Below are 18,389 nucleotides of genomic sequence, written 5' to 3'. Positions count from 1 at the left end.
TCACAATAAAAAGTAATACTCTTAACATAAGAAGTAATATTTTTTCATGGATAACCTAAATAAGAGATTTGTCTCACAAAATATGACCCGTGAGATTGTCTCACACAAGTTTTTGCCTATATATTATTATATTGACACGTGACTTATGCAATATATGAAGGTTAACTTTATATTCAATATATTAGATTATTATAAAGAAAAGTCTATGCGTGATTTAGGGAGAGAAGAGTTGATTACTTTTGCAATAATAAAATGAGGACCCAAACCATATCAACTACAAAAGAGATGATTTTCATGTATTTACCAGTGTTCTAAAAACCCGTTTAATCCTCACTTAAGTGTGTTTAAGCTTGAAGCTCGGCAAAAACGCCCCGCTTCGAAGAAAGCGGAAAAAAGCGGTCAAACTGTAGTTTGATCGAATTAAACATAATTAAGGTGTTTAATTAAGCGTGCTTAAGTACAATTAATCACATCTATTTATTTTTAAATTTTTTTTATTTTGAAGGTATGTCTTTATTTTAAAATAATAAATTAGGTTTATAATTTAGATGTTTGTTTTTTAATTTTAATTATGATTAAGCGTGTCTGATAATGATTTGACAAATATTTAACATTTTTAATGTGTTCTAGTTGCAAAAACAAATAAAGATTGTAATTTTGATATTTTTATGATTTTATAAATATGAGAATTAATGCATCAGACTTAAATTTATCATATTTATGTATTATTTTATCTATTTATTGGTTTGAGATAGTTACAATTACACTAAAGATAAAAAAACGCTTTTTCACGCTTAAGCCTGTGCTAATCTCGCTTAAGCTTGAAAAGCTTGGAGCTTGACATCCACGCTTCGGAACGCTTCACGCTTTTTAGAACTTTGGTATTTAATACTATACTAGGTATTGACCAAAATTTATGTTGAATACTGGGTAAAAACCACGAACAACGGGGAATACTAACTGTAAAAAGAAATTTAATGGGACAAAGCCATGTGTATTCCTCCACCCCCGCGCGCCAGTTGGATTGATTCTCGTAACAGAACAAAACCCTTTAACCTTCGTGGGAAATCGAAGCATTAATTCACAGTGAAATACCCAACTTTTATTTTTTCTCAGATTACTAGCTTCTTGCCCACATGCCAACAGAGAACCTTCCCAGGCTACGTGTTGCCCCGTAGTCTTTAGTTTTACGTGCGTCTATTGCCACCTTAACCCTGCCATTCTGGGTATTTTTGTTCAAATTTCCATATCTATTCGTAAAGGATTAATTAAAAATGGAAGCGGCATCAGCAGAACCTTGGCTTATGGAAGATTTGAGCAAATACAATTCCCCTTCGCCACTGAAGAGATCGGATCCGATGCTTGTTTCGGGAGTTGGGGTCGGGCTGCTGAGAATGTTCTGGGCGAATATTCAAGAGGTTCTTCTTGGGACGAAGTTGTCGATTCTGTTCTCGGCTTTACCGTTCGCCATTGTTGCTGAGCAGCGTAATTACGGAAGCGTGAGTGCTCTTGCATTGCATGCAAGCAATATGCATGCTCAATCATGTAACGACTTAAATTAAAATGCTATCGTTTTCTCTGATTTGTTTGGTTAAATCAAAGGAAGGTAATACTATCTGAGAAGAAATTTTTGAAACATTTTTTAGTAACAATATGTGTACCCGAATAGACAACGTTGGAGAAGATTTCTTCCAGTATTTTCTTGTTACATTAATGTAATTTTTGTTGTTACAATATATGAACAGGCGTGGGTGTTCGCGTTGAGCCTAATTGGACTCACTCCGCTAGCCGAGAGAGTCAGCTTTCTGACAGAGTACGTATTTATAATTTTTATGAATATCGAATATTAAGCATGGATTCCTTAATCTGATGTATAAACTGCAGGCAAATCGCTTTCTACACAAATCCAACAGGTTGGTAGATTCTTCTGATTGATACCTTAGATAGTACACTGATTTATAAATAAATGAAAAGATTAAAGAATAATTATTTGTTGAAAAGAGTTGGGTCGTTTGCCACTGCAGTGGGAGGCCTTCTAAATGCAACATGTGGAAATGTGACCGAACTCATAATATCCATTGTTGCTCTTATTCATCACAAAGTAGATGTGGTCAAGTACTCTCTATTGGGTTCCATACTGTCTAATCTTCTGCTTGTCCTTGGGACTTCTCTCTTTTGTGGTGGAATCGCTAACCCGTCGAAAGAACAAAAATTCGACACGGTAAATAAGTGAATTCAAGATATGCATACTAATTGCAACCTTTTGATTCAATTCTCAACATCGGTTTCTTTCTTGTGTAAATATATTGCAATCGTGATAGGGACAAACGGGCGTCAACTCAGTGCTGCTGTTGTTGGGATTGCTGTGTCACTTACTGCCTTTGATGCTAAATCTGTCAGGAACGCCCACGGAGTTGATAGCAGCAGGCAAGCTGCAGTTGTCGAGGGCGAGCTGCGTTGTGATGCTTGTCGGGTACATTGTTTATCTTTTTTTCCAGTTATGGACCCATCGACAACTATTTGAAGATGGAGATCAGGTGAGTGTTCGATCGGTTTGAGAATCAAGAAAATAGATTTACTTGTAAATCTACAAACTCTTGTGTGTGATAAGCAGGGTGAAGATGACGATGTTGACTTGATATCAAATGAGAAACCGGGACCCGTAATTGGGTTCTGGAGTGCGTGTTTCTGGCTAGCTCTGATGACCGGAATCATTGCTCCCTTGTCCGAATACATCGTTGCCTCTATCGAAGTAAGCACATTTACACTTAACTGACGTTTATCTGACCAAAGATTAATTTAAAGGGATGGGTGAAATGAAGAAACAGAGGTCTCAATGGAAGAAATAAGTAAAACTTGAAATTTCAAAAAATTACACATAAAAGTCCGGTTTTCTTGTTTTGTGCGAAGAGGCCAAGGCACCCTAACCCTATTTGTATCAGCAACCCACCTACAATAGACGCAATTCGGTACTATTGAAGGAATTGTTGATGATGAACAGGTTGCTTCGGATGCGTGGGGGTTGTCTGTGAGCTTCATAAGTGTGATCTTACTGCCAATAGTTGGAAATGCAGCAGAACATGCTGGAGCCATCATTTTTGCTTTCAGAAACAAATTGGTCAGCTATTTTTCAAATAATGCAATTCATGTGGAAATGTTAAAGTATTTATCATATAATATGAGAGATGATGCAGGATATATCTATAGGCCTTGCTGTAGGTTCAGCTACTCAAATCGCCATGTTCGTGGTAATAGTTCTGGGATCTCAATGTTTTCTCGGATTAAACATTTGATCGATTGAATATTACTTTTGTGTTGTCGAAATGTTTGTAGATACCATTGAGTGTACTCATGTCGTGGATAATGGGTGTGGACATGGACCTTGATCTCAATCCTCTGGAAACTAGCTGTCTTGCTCTATCGATAATTGTCACAGCATTCACCTTGCAGGTCGAGTGATCGATTTAGATGCCTGAATTCGATATGTTCGAATTCCTTCTATTATTATTAGTATTGGTGAAATATTTCTGCATGCTAAGATGCGCAAGAATTTGAATAATACTGCAGGATGGAACGTCTCATTACTTGAAGGGACTGGTACTTGTGCTGTGTTACATTGTCACGGGGGCTTGCTTTTACGTGATGGAGGGGGCCAATTCCAAATATTAAGCCATGATTATTATTTCTAATGAAAACGATGAACTTGTATTTGTGTATATGTTGTGGTTTAAAACTATTCGTTCTTCGTTTTTAATCTTTTTTAGATTTTCACATTTTGAACAATGAATGGAAATCGACAGCTATTCAGTATTACAAATTTTCGGTTAAACAAAAGTTGTGCTTGCATTCATGAATTTGAAATTTATGAATTTTAAATGTGTTTTTGTCCTTTCGATAAGGAATATCATTAAAAAAAACAGATAAAATAGAATTCAAATTATGTATATTGTTGGGCCAACTTTTTAATCAACCAACGGAAGAAAACGCAAATGCCTTTTTCTTGGTAGTTACTAGTTGATTTAGATTGTTAAATTTCGTCCATTAATTTCTTACCCGAGCATATATTTGAGGACTTGTTATCTTTGTCTTAAAATAAGTGCCGATTCCTGTTTCGAAAGTGTAGAGAGACTATTAAAGGTGATATTTGCCGACTTTTGATCAATTGATGTAGTCTTGTATGGAACTATGCAGTTTTGGAATTGGAAAAATTATAATGTTGTTTCTTGTCTTGTTCACTGATTAACGGGTACGCTTTGAATGGCAGACGTAGTGAGACATTAACCCTTTACAAGAAAATGGTGTTGGATGGTGTAAAACCAGTTGGGTTCAGTTTGGTTAGTTTGCTCACTGCTTGTGCTGAACTTGGTGCTTTGGCTTTGAGCAGAAGGATCCATGTTTAAATGATGAAGGTGCGTTGGGAATTTACTACTGCAAGTGCACTTCTGGTTCTTTATGCCAAGTATGGGAACATTGGGGGGGCATAAATGGTGTTTGATGTGTTAGAGGAGAGGGGTGTGGTGTCGTGGTCGTCGTTGATTGTTGGATAGGCTGTCAATGGATTTGGTAATGAAGCAGTTGAGATTTTCAAGGAAATGGCGATGCATGGATTTCTTCCTCTTGAAATTACTTATGTTGGAGTATTATATGCTTGTAGCCATTGCAGATCGTAGACGAGGGATTTGCTTACTTTGAGAGGATGAAAAACAAATTTGGAATTGTTCCAAAAATTGAACATTATTGGTTGTATGGTTGATTTACTCGGCCGGGTAGGCTTAGTGAAACAAGCTTATAAATATATACACGAAATGCCGTGGAACCTGATGCTGTAATCTGTAGAACGGTACTAGGTGCATGCGCATTACAAGGGAATTTAGAAATACCGGAGGCTGCAAGAGATCAGCTCAAAAGATTGGAGCCTAAAACACTGACACGAAGCTCGTGGAGTATGCTTGGTTGATAAAATGTTTTCTCGTGTTGTAACGTCCCACGGACTAACATTGTGGATTCTAAGCATTGGGTATTGGAATCAGAAATCGAATTGACAGATTCACTGGGTAAAAATGGTTATCTAAAACTATTTACAGCATAGAATTGAATAAGTCCACCTCAAATTGCTGGTTTTTGGTTGAAAACACAGCCAATAGCAAAATTAGAATCCCAAAATAGCAAGAAATTTCTGAACCATTCCTCTACCCCATTGCATGCCACCGTCCAAGATTTCAAGCTGCTCTTTTCCATAAAATCCTTTCTGGTTCTCCATCACCACCTTACCAGTTTCTGTAGAACGCAAGGAGGCTGAGTTGCGCTCTTCTTCGAGCTGAATGATAGTAGTAATGCATAAACAAATGAGATATGCAAAACGGTACCAACTTCGGAAAAGAAGAGCTCATGTTTACGTAGACCGCAACTCAACAGATAGTAGGGTTGTGGTACGAAAAAATTAACATGGGGAAGTGACCAAATCAAGTCTTTCAAAGGATATATCCACAATTTCAGTGGAAAATGGTTTCTATAAGCTTTGTTTCTACACTCTGTCAAACCATTGTTGCAAGAAACAAAAATTCTAAAAGTTTTATTAAGTATTTACCTCCTCATCTTTCACTTCATTCGGAGATTCTTCATCCGTCTCATCTGTCAACATTGGAATCAAGCCCGGCAATAGAACAGGAGCCTCTTGCTCTAAAACTGAGCTTGCTTCATGTTTCGAGTAATTTATGCACGTATTTGAATCTTGTTTCACCTTATCATCAAGACTCGTATGCTCATTAGTGCCAACGAGTTGCTTTTTCGCATCAGTCCCTTCATCTTGTGTTCTCTGGCTTAAATTTTCGGAAACTGTGAGCAATTCTGAATTGATCAAAGACTTCTCATCATTTAGATCAACTCTGAATTCTTCCTCCTCTACGATCTCCTGGAATTCGGGGTGATCCCAATCTTCATAAACAAGTATAGTATTTTCCGTCTCCCACGTTTCCAGAATTCTATCAGGCCCCGGTTGCCACGAAAAAGTATTATCATCTACTTTCAGTACGAATTTGTACTTGATCACTTTGCCACAGGGTACATCCTGTTAACTCACAAAGAAAGAGAAATTAAGTACTCAATTGATTACCAAATCAATGTGTCTCAGCAATAGCCATTGCTGTGATTAACCTAATCGTCAGTAAAATTTTGTAAACAATTCCAGACGTATCGCAGGAAGATTCTTTCTCCTTACCATTTCTGCAGTCCATATGTGCCCATCTGACCAATCAAACCGCACTCCGTCGGTCGGATCCCACAACCCCAAGCATGGATCATCCCCTACTATTACAAAGTGCTGGCCAAATGCACATTCCTTAGTTAATTTAAATTGGACATGGGCTGTTTTCGGCTGGTCTGCATGGCAAAAGAAGCCAGGCTTCAACAAGAAATCAGAGTATAATAGGCAGAAGTACAGAAACCCCTGGGGAAAAACATTACCAGCAACTTGTATCTGATCAGTTTCTTCACTTTCAACGAGTGTCTGCAACATTGGTAAATTTATTTGCGTTGAGTGTTTGCCATCGATCAAGATTCGTTGTTATTAAGTTGGTGCCTACTAATTTTTGCCCCATCGTTATATGCGTTTAGCACGCAATGCTCGGCTTTTGTACATATACTAGCTTCAAACTCAATGTAAAACCAAAAAAATAAACAATTGAGTACTCTCTCAATCCCAACATCTTAACCAAATTCTTGGACTCGCATTGCCCTGTCGGCTTTAAAAATTGAACCTTCGAATCTTTATATTTATTGAATTCTTGAATTAGGATTCAGTAAAGTAAATTAATCACATGATCAATCAACTCACAATAAAAAAAAAAAAGAGCCCATGAAACTTCACATGCCATTCATAAAGAACAAGACACTCGAAAGAAACGGAAACCTCTTTCTCATCCAACATGAATTACCTGATTTTCTGGCGCAACCGACGAAACAGGGCGAACAGCAGTCTTGCAATGAAAGAAGCCCAGAAGAAGATCACGCTTTTGGTTCCTAAGAAACCCGTTTTCTTTTCTACTCAGCGACACATCGCCTGGCCGCCAAATCAGTCTATCTTTCTCCCCAAATTTGGGTGGGAAAGTCTTCCAACAAGAGCCCATCAAGGTTTCCATTTCGTCCTTCGATTCTGATAAGAAACTACTACCTTGGCCTCTAATTTATGATGGATTTCAAGAAGATGTAATATTCATATTAAAAAACTAAACTAGTTTGTGACTCTTCTCTGTCTTGGCTGGAAACGAGTGGAAGAAATGGGAGACAAAGGGGCCCGAAACACAGGATTCAGGCCTGAACTTGAACCATGTGTTGGACATTGTGCCCGAAACTTCCATAGGACTTCCTTCGCGATTATTTTATGATGCAGATTTTTTTTTTCTTTCTTTTGTTTTGAGCCACACACGTCCAAAGTTTTTAATATTTACGTATACAATGGATGTAACGCAAGGAATTCTGTGTTTAATAAGTTATGTTTGTACAAAATATTAAAAATTATAAATGATATATATAAATAAAATACAATAAACACAAGCAAAGTGTTAAATATATCTTTTTTTAAAAAAATAAATCAACAATAAATTATTTTAATCATTTATCGTGCATGAGATATTTATTTTTCAAAAAAAAAAGGTTGATAAAACTTTTTGTATGTGATTATTGTGTTTTGTTTATATGTAATGCTTGATGCATTTAATTTTTAATAATTTAAGTACACAAAATTTATTTTACTAAAATATAATAAGATTTTAAACATAATATACAACAAATGTAATTAGTAATACCTCGGAGGTATACGTGTCATCTTTAGCTTGGGTTCTAGGAAGTAGAGAAAAAAGTCATCCCATATGCATCCTTGAATATCGCAAGGGCCAGGGAATTGAGCAAATCATCCGGTGCTCAAAAGGAGCCGATCTCTCAGCTGAGCTCGAGCAGTGTGAGATCAGGTAGTATAATTAGTAGGCAGTACTTCTCATTACGATCATCCACCCAAGCATCCCGATACATATGTCAATTTTGAGTCCACATGTATGGGACGTCGTGTTTCGATAATCATTGACAGATCTTTCAGCACACGTATGAGTGATGTGACTAGGCTAGAAGTAATAAGAATTGTCATATTTAGCAGTGTCAGATAACAGACCATGAGTAACAATATTGCCATGAGTAGCAACCGGACGCTGAAAACAAGGTCATCAATGAATTTTCTCCTATAAATATCATGTTCGCTTGACATTAATGTATTCAGATATTATTACACAAAAAAACATACTCTGTCATTATACTTTTCTTCGTATAAACACTTGACCGACTTGATCGTCGGAGTGACTACGCCAAAAAATCTTCTGATATCCCACTAACGTTCTTTGCTCTTTTAAGTGTGCAAATTCTTCAGCTCGGGTACTTCTCATCTGAATTCCAATGTGCTCGAGACAAAATCTACCTGACACAATGTAATTTCTCACTAAACTCAACCCGATTCACCTGGTCGACGTCAGTAACCACAAGGAATTCTTTGCTCCACTTAATGTTCTATATTTTGTTCTAAGCTTTGTTTACATAAATACAAACAAAATATCAAATCCATTTTTTAAAAAATAAATCACAATAAATTGTTTTAATAGTTTAACATGTTTGAGATATTTTTTTCAAAAAAAAAATTGATAAAATGTTTCGTTGGTGATTATTGTGTTTTTTATATATGTAATGCTGGATGTGTTTTATTTTTAATAATTTATATAAACAAAAAATTTGTTTGAGCAAAATATAACATAATTTTGAACATCAAGTACAACAAATGATTCGGGTGAGATGCACTAGGGTTTCAAGAGTTTACTCTGCTCCCATGTTGTATATGACACACGGTCTATGTATATAATATATACATGTGAACATATATACTAAATTTTAAAATAACTCTAATTTTATGTATAATAATTTTTTAATATATACAATATAACTGTATTAGAATATTTTTCCGATGAAATCTATATTTGAATTGATACTTTATTATGCTTTTGTTAATAATTAAAGAAAGAATAATAATTCACGGGAATAAATTTTTTTATATGTTTAAAAGATCAAATTTAGTTATTAAAAATAAATTTTACTTAGTAATATAATAAATAGAATTGAAGCCAACTTATAAACTTTGTGCTATTGTAATATATATTCATGTTTCTTTGTTTCATTTTTATATTGAAAATAAAGTCAAGTATTTGGGCCGAATCTTATGTTCGCCCATTAGTATAGTTTCAGTGAGCTGTGGATTCCATGATGGGTTCTTATATTGGGTCTTAAAATAGAGGAGAAGGAAGTTGAACTGCAAGCCCACTTGATCTTAGAATACTATTTTACCTTCAGTATGTGATTAATCTTAATTCTTACCTCAGTGAATCCCCTCTATCTAAGTAACCATGTCTAAAATTCATAATTGGGTCGGGTTAGAGATAATATTTCAAGATTTTTAGCTTGAGGGATTGAATAATCTACATAAAATGGTCTTCGTTATTGGGTTTTTTGTTGTTGTTTGTTCATTGTCATCATAATCGTTGAAGCCCGTGATGAATCCCGTCATTAAAATAGGTCCTAAAGAAAGTCCATCTATTCTTAATCTCTAATGAAAATAAGAAAAAAGAAGATGAAGTTTACTCTCCTTCACTAGGAAGACGATGGTACTTAGAAAGACGATGGTACTCTCAAGCGTCCCGTGACCAACTATTTGTTTGTCCAAATGATCGACCTTGCCATCGAGTTGTTCATTTGTTGACGAGACTATTCTTATGTAGTATTAGCCCAATTTTAATTGGATCTCGAGTTAGGTTAGATATTTTTGTTTTAAATTTTATTAACATAACCAAAAGCAAAAAAGTTCATCATAAAAAGCGAAACGAATAAAATTTATTATTATATGGTATAGGAAACTCTAGGTCGTGTTTTCATGGCCAAACAAGTTTTGGTTGGTTGATTTATAATTATACATCAAATAAACATATTGATGTCGGCAGATCCATAACTCTGATTTTTAATGTTCTTTAATACAATATATCTATAAAAAAAAGTAATGATTATTACGTAACAGTTATGCGTTACTAACTCAATTAAACGGCCGGAATTTGTAGAAACAAGACAAATTGATGTTGACAAATCCATTCATATTTACAAAGTTCGATTCTTTAGTCCAAANCGTGGGTGACTCATATAGAATATCTGTTTCACAAAATTGACCCGTGAGCCCGTCTCACATGAGTTTTTGTGTACATATAATAAATCCACAATATATGTTATTTAGTCATGTTTCTACAAATTCCGGCTGATTAAATAAAGTTAGTGACTCTTTATTGTTACGTATATGAAACCGTCTATACCGTTGAGAAGAAACAAAAAATAATAAAACACCGTGGAGGTGACTATCTAACAATTATTCCACACAAAAATCAAGAAACAATTATTATTTTTTTTTCTAAAAAAAGTATGGAATTTTGAAAATTTTATGGAGGAAATTATTTTATCTATGAAAATATAAAATTATATTTAAGGATCAAATTTTCCGAATCCGAATTATATTTAAAATTTTTTAAATTTTATTATCGGAAATTTATTTGAGTCGAAAAGCACATGATTATGAAGTAGGGGTCTATTTTGTTTCATATTAAGAATTAGTTGTAGTTCCCCTCTCAATCCCTTGTCTAAATCATATTTCACTTGAAAATCCACATATTAATTATTATTGTACTAATAATAGAAAGTAATTAAGAATTATAAATAAAAAAATAAAGGAAATTTATGTCCAATCTTGACTCGGTCATCCTCTCCATGTCCCACCATGTTGTGGACATGATATTTTCGAATAATATATTTCACACTCAAGTGTGTGTAAAATGAGAAATTTGAAGTAAATATTTACATTATAGACATAAATAATAGTATTATTACTATTTTTTTTATAACATATAGTAGCATTTAAAAATAAATGAATTAATTGTTATAAAGTATATATGAATGAATTGTCATATCTTGAAAAGGGTTTTTTATTTTTATTTTTAATTTTCCAATATATACATCTTCTATCAACCTTTAATTAATATTTCTTACCATATCCTTGATGACCCATTTTAATGGCATTTATCATAGTCCAATTCACGGGCCTATATATATTACCATAAATATTACAGACAAATATCGATGATGTAAACCCTAAATCAAGCTAGCATATTTAGTGAGATTGCATGAACAATGCACAAACTTTGAAATTTATTTAAACTTAATTAATCCTCTCTTCTTTCCTCGTATTCGATCGAAGTGAATATGTTGTAAACTTAAAGTTTTAGTTCTTTATTTTATGACAATAGAAACTGCATTCACTGGTCTTTAGTGTACAATGGGTAAAAGTTTATATTGACATAATAACTTGCAAATCACGTTATTCAGATAAACTGCTCTTGCTAAATCTACAGCGACGTGATAAAATTACTAGTTTATTGCACTCAATTACAATGGCTTATTTTTTTTAACAAAAAATATATGAATAATAATAATAATATTAATCACATGAGAGGTAGTTGGGAAAACTTTCAAGTGATTGAATGTTGTACTCTATATATTTATTTATTTTCATTTTTTTTAAGTCAATAAAGTTTCCAAAATTAATTTGGGGCCATATCTCTAAACTACTACCTATCGTGCGAATGACCTCGCCTGAGTTGTCATAATTAACATTCTTTTGGGCAACACACAAATNATCTAAAATAAATAAAAATCGGACAATTTTTTTAAAAAAGCAAATAATCATTTGATGCGAATGATGATGTAATAATCGTTTTTTTTATATGTTTCATCATCTTATCGCTTACCGTAAGTCACCTTAACTCATGAACGATTACGTGAAGAGTAAGTCTTTTGTGAGACGGTCTCACGAATATTTATCTGTGAGGCGGGTCAACTCTACCGATATTCACAATAATAATTAATAATCTTAGTATAAAAAGCAATACTTTTTCATACCGTCTCACACAAATTTTTGTTTTACGTGAAAATCCAAGACAACTATTGAAGTACAATTATTTACATAAATTTTTGTTGTTATTGCATATTCTGAGAACAATTATTCAAATTATATATCTTGTATTTAAGTCTTCCCTTTGTCAATTATTTGTATGATTTAAAAAAAAACAATTATTTATATATGATAAACCTCAAATTGTACACTCATACCAGCGGCTAGCTGGCGTACAATTAATCACCAGAAACAATATTGTACTGTATAAATTACTCCCCTGTCCAAATTATTGTAACTTTTTCTTTAATTGCCTATTAAAATTAACGTGTCGTTCGATGGAACTTACTGCCACAATCTGTACGGTTAATATTCATTTCCCAAAATTATTATTTATTATTTTTATGGGTTTTTTTTTAAGAGGAAGTTGGTGAAAAATCCCCAATCAAAATATTTTTTTGGGTTCACTCTCTACCCACAAAATTGTGGTACTATGTCATACAAAATGTGATACACTTCATGTGGAAATGTGGTACACTTCATGTGAAAATGTGGTACTAAAAAAGTACCTAGGGACTGAACACAAAAAAATCGACGGCTGAGACTGAAGGCCAACACAATCATCATGTAATATGGTACTTATTTTTATTGTAATATGGTACTTATTTTATTATTTATTACACCTACATATATTATTTATCTGTACTCAATATTATTTACAAGTTATTTATTGCTTTGATTTTTAAACTAGCATGCGCTCAATGTTATTGCTTGTAAAAGAAAAATATATATTTTTTTAAAAAGACAACCTAGCCATTTAAAACAAGAACAATAATACTAAGATAATTATAGATTTTAAGCTAAGATAATCTCACTTAATTTACCACTTCGACTCATTTGATACATGATTTCGACAAATTATATATTCTTCCACGTTCGTATATGACAATGTACGTCGCCCTAGCCGAGTATCCTTGACCGATTGATATAAAATTCGAGATATCGTCCTAAATTTGATACATATATTAGTATCGGATGTCGATTTTAATCAAATCAAACAAACCATAGTTATATATTATTGGAGAAGTATAGAAATTGGTAAGGGGGGGAGCATAATGGGGCGTCCCTAGGGGCGGCAATATCCAAACCTAATAAAGCAGGCTAATTCAATGTTAATCAGTATTCAACTACCTGGGAAAGAGTTGGACCCCTTTCTCCTCACAACTGTTTCATTTTGAACCTCTCAACCCCATGCTGCTTATTCCTTTTTAAACCCGACACCCCATTGTATTTTTTTTTTTTATATAACATAACTTTAATTTGTTCATCTCCAAACACAACCCCTCTCCCCTCCAAGAAATGGGTGCTTTTCGGAATTTCGATCCAATAACGAAATGTAGCAGGGAGGGACGATACACTCAGACAGTGGCAGCCGACCTGGATGGCACACTCTTAGTGTCTAGGAGTGCATTCCCTTATTTCCTGCTTATGGCCCTCGAGGCAGGCAACATTCTTCGTGCATTGATCCTTTTGGCGTCTGTTCCGTTCGTGTACTTCATCTACATATTCGTGTCGGAATCATTTGCTATACAAACTTTCATCTTCATCACCTTCTCGGGGCTCAAGGTCCGTGACATAGAGATCGTGTCTAGGTCCGTGTTGCCTAAGTTCTATTCCGAAGACGTGCATCCTGAGACATGGAAAGTGTTCAATTCCTTCGGGAGGAGGTACATAATCACTGCCAACCCCAGGGTTATGGTGGAACATTTTGCTAAGAACTACTTGGGGGTGGACAAAGTTCTTGGGACGGAATTGGAAGTGACGAAATCGGGACGTGCCACGGGCTTTGTCAAGAAACCTGGTGTACTTGTTGGAGAACACAAAAGAATGGCGATTTTGAAAGAATTCGGGACGAATGTGCCTGATTTGGGTCTTGGAGATAGGGAGACTGATCATGATTTCATGTCCATCTGCAAGGTACGTGAGTCCGATCGATATTGTTATTTTATTTATTTGAATAATTTCTCCAATCTTACATGTGTATGTAACAACCACCCATGCGCATTTCATGTTAGTAGTTGAGAGTAAAACTTTATATCTGCACAACAATGCCTTCTTCATGAACATTTTTGCTAGTTTTTTTTAATAAACTATTAAATTTGACCAAGTTTGATATCTCAGATTTGTTCTTTTAGTATCTCCGATCCGTAACATTTAATATTTTGAAATACCTACTAATCATGAAATACAATATATGATCAGTCGATTTTGAATTATCTCTCTAATTCTTTAAATCAAATTAAAAAGTATTTAGCAACTTTACCAATCAGGTATGACATTGTATATCTCTATTTTAATTACGATCATTAGATAGTAACTTATTTGCTGGGATAAATAAACCTCGGAAAAATAGAAATCGTTGCTTCTCTGTCATAATCATGCATGTAAGTCGAATATTAGACAGAAGGTTTCTTTTTCCCGTATCTACAGAGTAAGTTTCCCAATCTTCCCGTAAAGCCATTGTTTTCTGAACATAGGAATGAATATATGGCGCATTGTTACACAAATATTACTGAAGATTTTTTCGAATATTATATGGACACTTTGATCACCCAAAACCAAAATCTCTGCAGTAATTGTATGCATTCTTTTTTTTTTTTTGGGTAATTGTAATTGCATTGATTCTTGATTTGAATAATGGTATCTTTTCTAAAAATGAAAATAAAAATAAAAATCTAAATGCAGGAGGGTTGCATGGTGCCTAGAACAAGAACCAAGCCACTCCCAAGAAACAAGCTTCCATCCCCCGTCATTTTTCACGAGGGCCGCTTGGTACAAAGGCCAACCCCACTCGTAGCGTTGGTAACCTTTCTATGGATGCCAATCGGCTTCATTTTATCGATCGTTAGAATCTACGGAACAATCCCTTTGCCTGAAAAGATCGTGCGTTACCTCTACGTTGTCCTGGGCATCAAACTCATCGTCAAGGGGACACCTCCGCCCCCGCCGAAGCCCGGCCAGGGAGGCGTTCTCTTCGTCTGCAACCACCGCGCCGTCCTCGACCCGGTTGTCACCGCGGTGGCACTCGGCCGGAAGATCAGTTGCGTCACCTACAGTATAAGCAGATTGTCCGAACTGATATCTCCGATCAAAGCTGTTGCGTTGTGCAGAGAAAGGGAGAAAGACGCGGCAAACATAAAGCGGTTGCTTGAAGAAGGCGACCTAGTGATATGCCCCGAGGGAACTACTTGCCGAGAGCCGTTCTTGCTGCGGTTCAGCGCGCTTTTTGCCGAATTGAGCGACAGGATCGTGCCGGTGGCGGTCAACACAAAACAGAGCGTGTTTTATGGGACAACAGCTCGAGGGTATAAGTCGTTGGACCCGTACTTTGGGTACATGAACCCAAGGCCAACTTTTGAAATCACGTTCTTGAATCAACTCCCACCTGAGTTGACGATGAGAGGAGGGAAATCCGCCATTGAAGTCGCGAATTATGTTCAGAGGGTATTGGCAGGGACGTTGGGCTTCGAGTGCACAAACTTGACTCGGAAAGACAAATATGCCGTGATGGCCGGAACAGATGGTCGTGTCAAGGACAACGGCACCGAACGAAATAAATGAAATAATTTTTTTTTTTGGATTTAATTAAAAAAAAGAAAAAAAAACTTTTAAAATGTCACATGCTTGTTCAAAATTGGAATGAATTAATGGAGATAAAAAGGGCTACAGAAGAATATTTGGAAGTTATGGGGTGTGACATATAAATTATGGCAGAATAATGAAATATATAAGACATGTATATTAATTGTTTTTCTTTGATAATTGATATAAACCAATTATAAAAATCATTGTAAGACTTGGCAAGTGAATAAATATTGTTTTGTAAAGTTTGTTTCTTCTATTATCTTTTTGCATCCATATATAGGTCATTCCATTACTTTTTTCTGAACAAATCATAATAGCGTTTGATTTATGAGATGAGATAGATGATAGATGATAGATAAATATATATAGATAACACAATGATTTACCGCTATAATCATTTTTAGAACTTAATCTAATAATTGGATCAAACGTTAATATCGCATAATTCACTTAAAAAAATTTTGACCTAAGAGTAAATACAGAATTATAAATATAATGATAATAGTTATGAATCACAAGATTAGAACTTGTCCTCGTGAAAGTATTCATGAGCATTGGCGCCATGTTCTCTTATTAATCATAAATAAAAGCCCCCTATTTGCCGACAGTAACTTATTTGTTTTGATTAGTACAAAACAGTGCATAAAAATAAAGTAATAATAGTTTAATACTACTTTTTTATAGTATGAGGAAGAAATGTTACAATTGGTCTTTGGTATCAAATTTCTGATTTTGCTGAGTTACAAGTCGTCAGCAATAGGTAAATCTTAATTCACTATATGTGTTTGTACGTGTCTGGTCTCGAAACTATATGTGTTTGTGTCTGATCTCGAACTTGAGATTGTATCTTAAATTTCTGATTTTGATGTCAAATGAATTATAACGTATTTATTTTGTACCAACAATCGGTGCTACACATATATATGTATATCCTCCCAATTCGAGAATCTTATCACAAACTCATTTCTATGAATTTCTAAATGTAATACTTTCTAAAAAAAATATTATATATTTATGGCATTAAATGATTGTGGTCACAAAAAATTGATGGCAGCTGCAAATTTCATTTGAAAGCATACTTCACACCAATGGCCGAGAAAAACGGGTAATGAATGGTGGCCAAAAATGTTTGGTAAATCTGTTGTTTAGTACCATTTCACATGGTTAGCGAGTAAGGTTCACAAGGTTTTCGATTTGACAAGCGGAGCAAACAAATTTATAGTCCTACTGTTTAGTTAAATAAGAACCACACACTTATCCAATCTTGACTGAAATTTGAATTTTCCAAAAAAATAATAATAATTTTTTTTATGATAGTTGTTTAAAGTGGAATATATTATGTTATAATATAATAAGTGGAATTGAATTAATAATTATGTTGAGAAAAAAAAAAATCCAACATTTGCTTTTATTTTGGAGTTAGGAATTTCGTTAGTCTTATACATTTTTTCTTATTTTTATTCATTTTAACAATGAATTTGGATTTTTAGTCTCATTTGGATTTTCATTTTTGTTTACGTACATTTTTGTTTTTATATTTGGTGAATTTCAAATCAATAATTTGCTAACGTGCTTAGTAGTTATGATGAAATTGAAATTCACTCAAGACAGTGTAATTTCAAATTCATCTCTCAAATCTATCCCAAAATCAGATACGTCCATCCAAATCAAATCATCGGATATAAATACAACCTAATTGATTCGCGATATATAAAAAAAATTCGAGTAGGTCTTAAGATGATTTCACGAATCTTTGTCTGTGAAACGTATCGACCCTATCGATATTCACAATAAAAAGTAATATGTTTTCATAGATGACCCAAATAATAGATCCGTCTCACAAAATATGACCCGTGAAACTTTCTCACATAAATTTTTGTCAAAATATTCCATGGTATCAGGATTAAGTGAAGATGGTGATGGAAACCAAAATTGACGAGTAGGGTTTTAAATTAATGGTTATAGTGGTTGGGGACCATAACCAGCTCACTAAAATTGAAATTGGATTCACAACATATATTGATGAGCCCCATGTGGTTTGGTTTGACAGCTGCATGCATATAATATGCTTCCATTCCTTCTCATTTCTTTCCAGCTAACTTAACCAAGATGTCGACCTTCTTCAATTCGTTCTAACTAAAATTTTCATCTCTCAATATATATATATATATACACACACACATGGTTATGTACGTACACTTTGTAGTATTGTTCGAATCTTTTTGTAAATTCGATTTTTTTTAAATTTTTGATTAGTTTTTTTTGTAATGAAAAAAAAAAAGATTGGATTAGTTTGAAATTTCTAAATTTGAGATGAATGCAAAAAGAAGTTGTTTTAGCTTAATTTGTAGTAGTTGGGTCACATGCTTCAAGACATAAATACCATAGCATAGATTTAGGTTGTCAAATGATAATTTTTTTCGGGGAAGTTGTTGAAAAATCCCCGATCAAAACATTTATTTGGGTTCACTCTCTACCCACAAAATTGTGGTACTATGTCATACAAATTGTGGTACACTTCATGTGAAAATGTGGTACTAAAAAAGTACCCAGGGACTGAACATAAAAAAAAACGACGGCTGGGGACTGAAGGCCAATTTCTCGATTTTTTTCCCATTAATAAAAAAGTGTCATTATTTTGTCTTTTTCTATATAAGGAAATATTTATTTTTTGAATAGATCTCACGAATCTTTATTTGTGAGACGTATCAACTCTACATATAATTATAAT

The 18,389-nt window shown here is 34.3% G+C and overlaps 3 protein-coding genes across 3 annotated transcripts; 2 read left to right on the top strand and 1 right to left on the bottom strand.

Moving 5' to 3' along the window:
• The first annotated feature begins 1,031 nt into the window (after positions 1-1,031).
• On the top strand, positions 1,032-3,843 carry LOC140977779 (vacuolar cation/proton exchanger 3-like). The gene is made up of 10 exons (XM_073442511.1): positions 1,032-1,499; positions 1,746-1,813; positions 1,885-1,913; positions 2,025-2,221; positions 2,322-2,537; positions 2,615-2,752; positions 3,002-3,118; positions 3,195-3,248; positions 3,334-3,450; positions 3,568-3,843. The coding sequence occupies exons 1-10, from the start codon at positions 1,275-1,277 to the stop codon at positions 3,667-3,669; spliced, it is 1,263 nt and encodes a 420-aa protein (XP_073298612.1). The 5' UTR covers positions 1,032-1,274; the 3' UTR covers positions 3,670-3,843.
• Positions 3,844-5,018: 1,175 nt separating this feature from the next.
• Positions 5,019-7,413, bottom strand: LOC140977188 (uncharacterized). Its single transcript, XM_073441821.1, has 5 exons — positions 6,933-7,413; positions 6,463-6,505; positions 6,218-6,378; positions 5,588-6,067; positions 5,019-5,317 (listed from the first exon to the last, which is right to left on the bottom strand). Exons 1-5 carry the CDS (start codon positions 7,134-7,136, stop codon positions 5,150-5,152), a joined length of 1,056 nt encoding a protein of 351 aa, XP_073297922.1. The 5' UTR covers positions 7,137-7,413; the 3' UTR covers positions 5,019-5,149.
• Positions 7,414-13,280: 5,867 nt separating this feature from the next.
• Positions 13,281-15,900, top strand: LOC140977187 (glycerol-3-phosphate 2-O-acyltransferase 6-like). Its single transcript, XM_073441820.1, has 2 exons — positions 13,281-13,990; positions 14,759-15,900. The coding sequence occupies exons 1-2, from the start codon at positions 13,373-13,375 to the stop codon at positions 15,632-15,634; spliced, it is 1,494 nt and encodes a 497-aa protein (XP_073297921.1). The 5' UTR covers positions 13,281-13,372; the 3' UTR covers positions 15,635-15,900.
• Positions 15,901-18,389: the final 2,489 nt, after the last annotated feature.

The sequence above is a fragment of the Primulina huaijiensis genome, chromosome 5, assembly GCF_012295235.1.
Source record: "Primulina huaijiensis isolate GDHJ02 chromosome 5, ASM1229523v2, whole genome shotgun sequence".
Lineage (NCBI taxonomy): Eukaryota > Viridiplantae > Streptophyta > Magnoliopsida > Lamiales > Gesneriaceae > Primulina > Primulina huaijiensis.
Note: the sequence above shows the minus strand (reverse complement) of the source record. Positions and strands in the feature narration are given on the sequence as shown.

Coding starts and splice junctions, on each gene's coding strand:
- LOC140977779 (XM_073442511.1), top strand. CDS start 1,275: ATGGAAGCGGCATCAGCAGAACCTTGGCTTATGGAAGATTTGAGCAAA. Junction 1,814..1,884: donor AGAGTCAGCTTTCTGACAGA/GTACGTATTTAT, acceptor TATAAACTGCAG/GCAAATCGCTTTCTACACAA. Junction 2,753..3,001: donor ACATCGTTGCCTCTATCGAA/GTAAGCACATTT, acceptor GATGATGAACAG/GTTGCTTCGGATGCGTGGGG.
- LOC140977187 (XM_073441820.1), top strand. CDS start 13,373: ATGGGTGCTTTTCGGAATTTCGATCCAATAACGAAATGTAGCAGGGAG. Junction 13,991..14,758: donor ATTTCATGTCCATCTGCAAG/GTACGTGAGTCC, acceptor ATCTAAATGCAG/GAGGGTTGCATGGTGCCTAG.
- LOC140977188 (XM_073441821.1), bottom strand. CDS start 7,136: ATGGAAACCTTGATGGGCTCTTGTTGGAAGACTTTCCCACCCAAATTT. Junction 6,506..6,932: donor CGGTTGCGCCAGAAAATCAG/GTAATTCATGTT, acceptor CCAATGTTGCAG/ACACTCGTTGAAAGTGAAGA. Junction 6,379..6,462: donor TGATCAGATACAAGTTGCTG/GTAATGTTTTTC, acceptor TTTGCCATGCAG/ACCAGCCGAAAACAGCCCAT.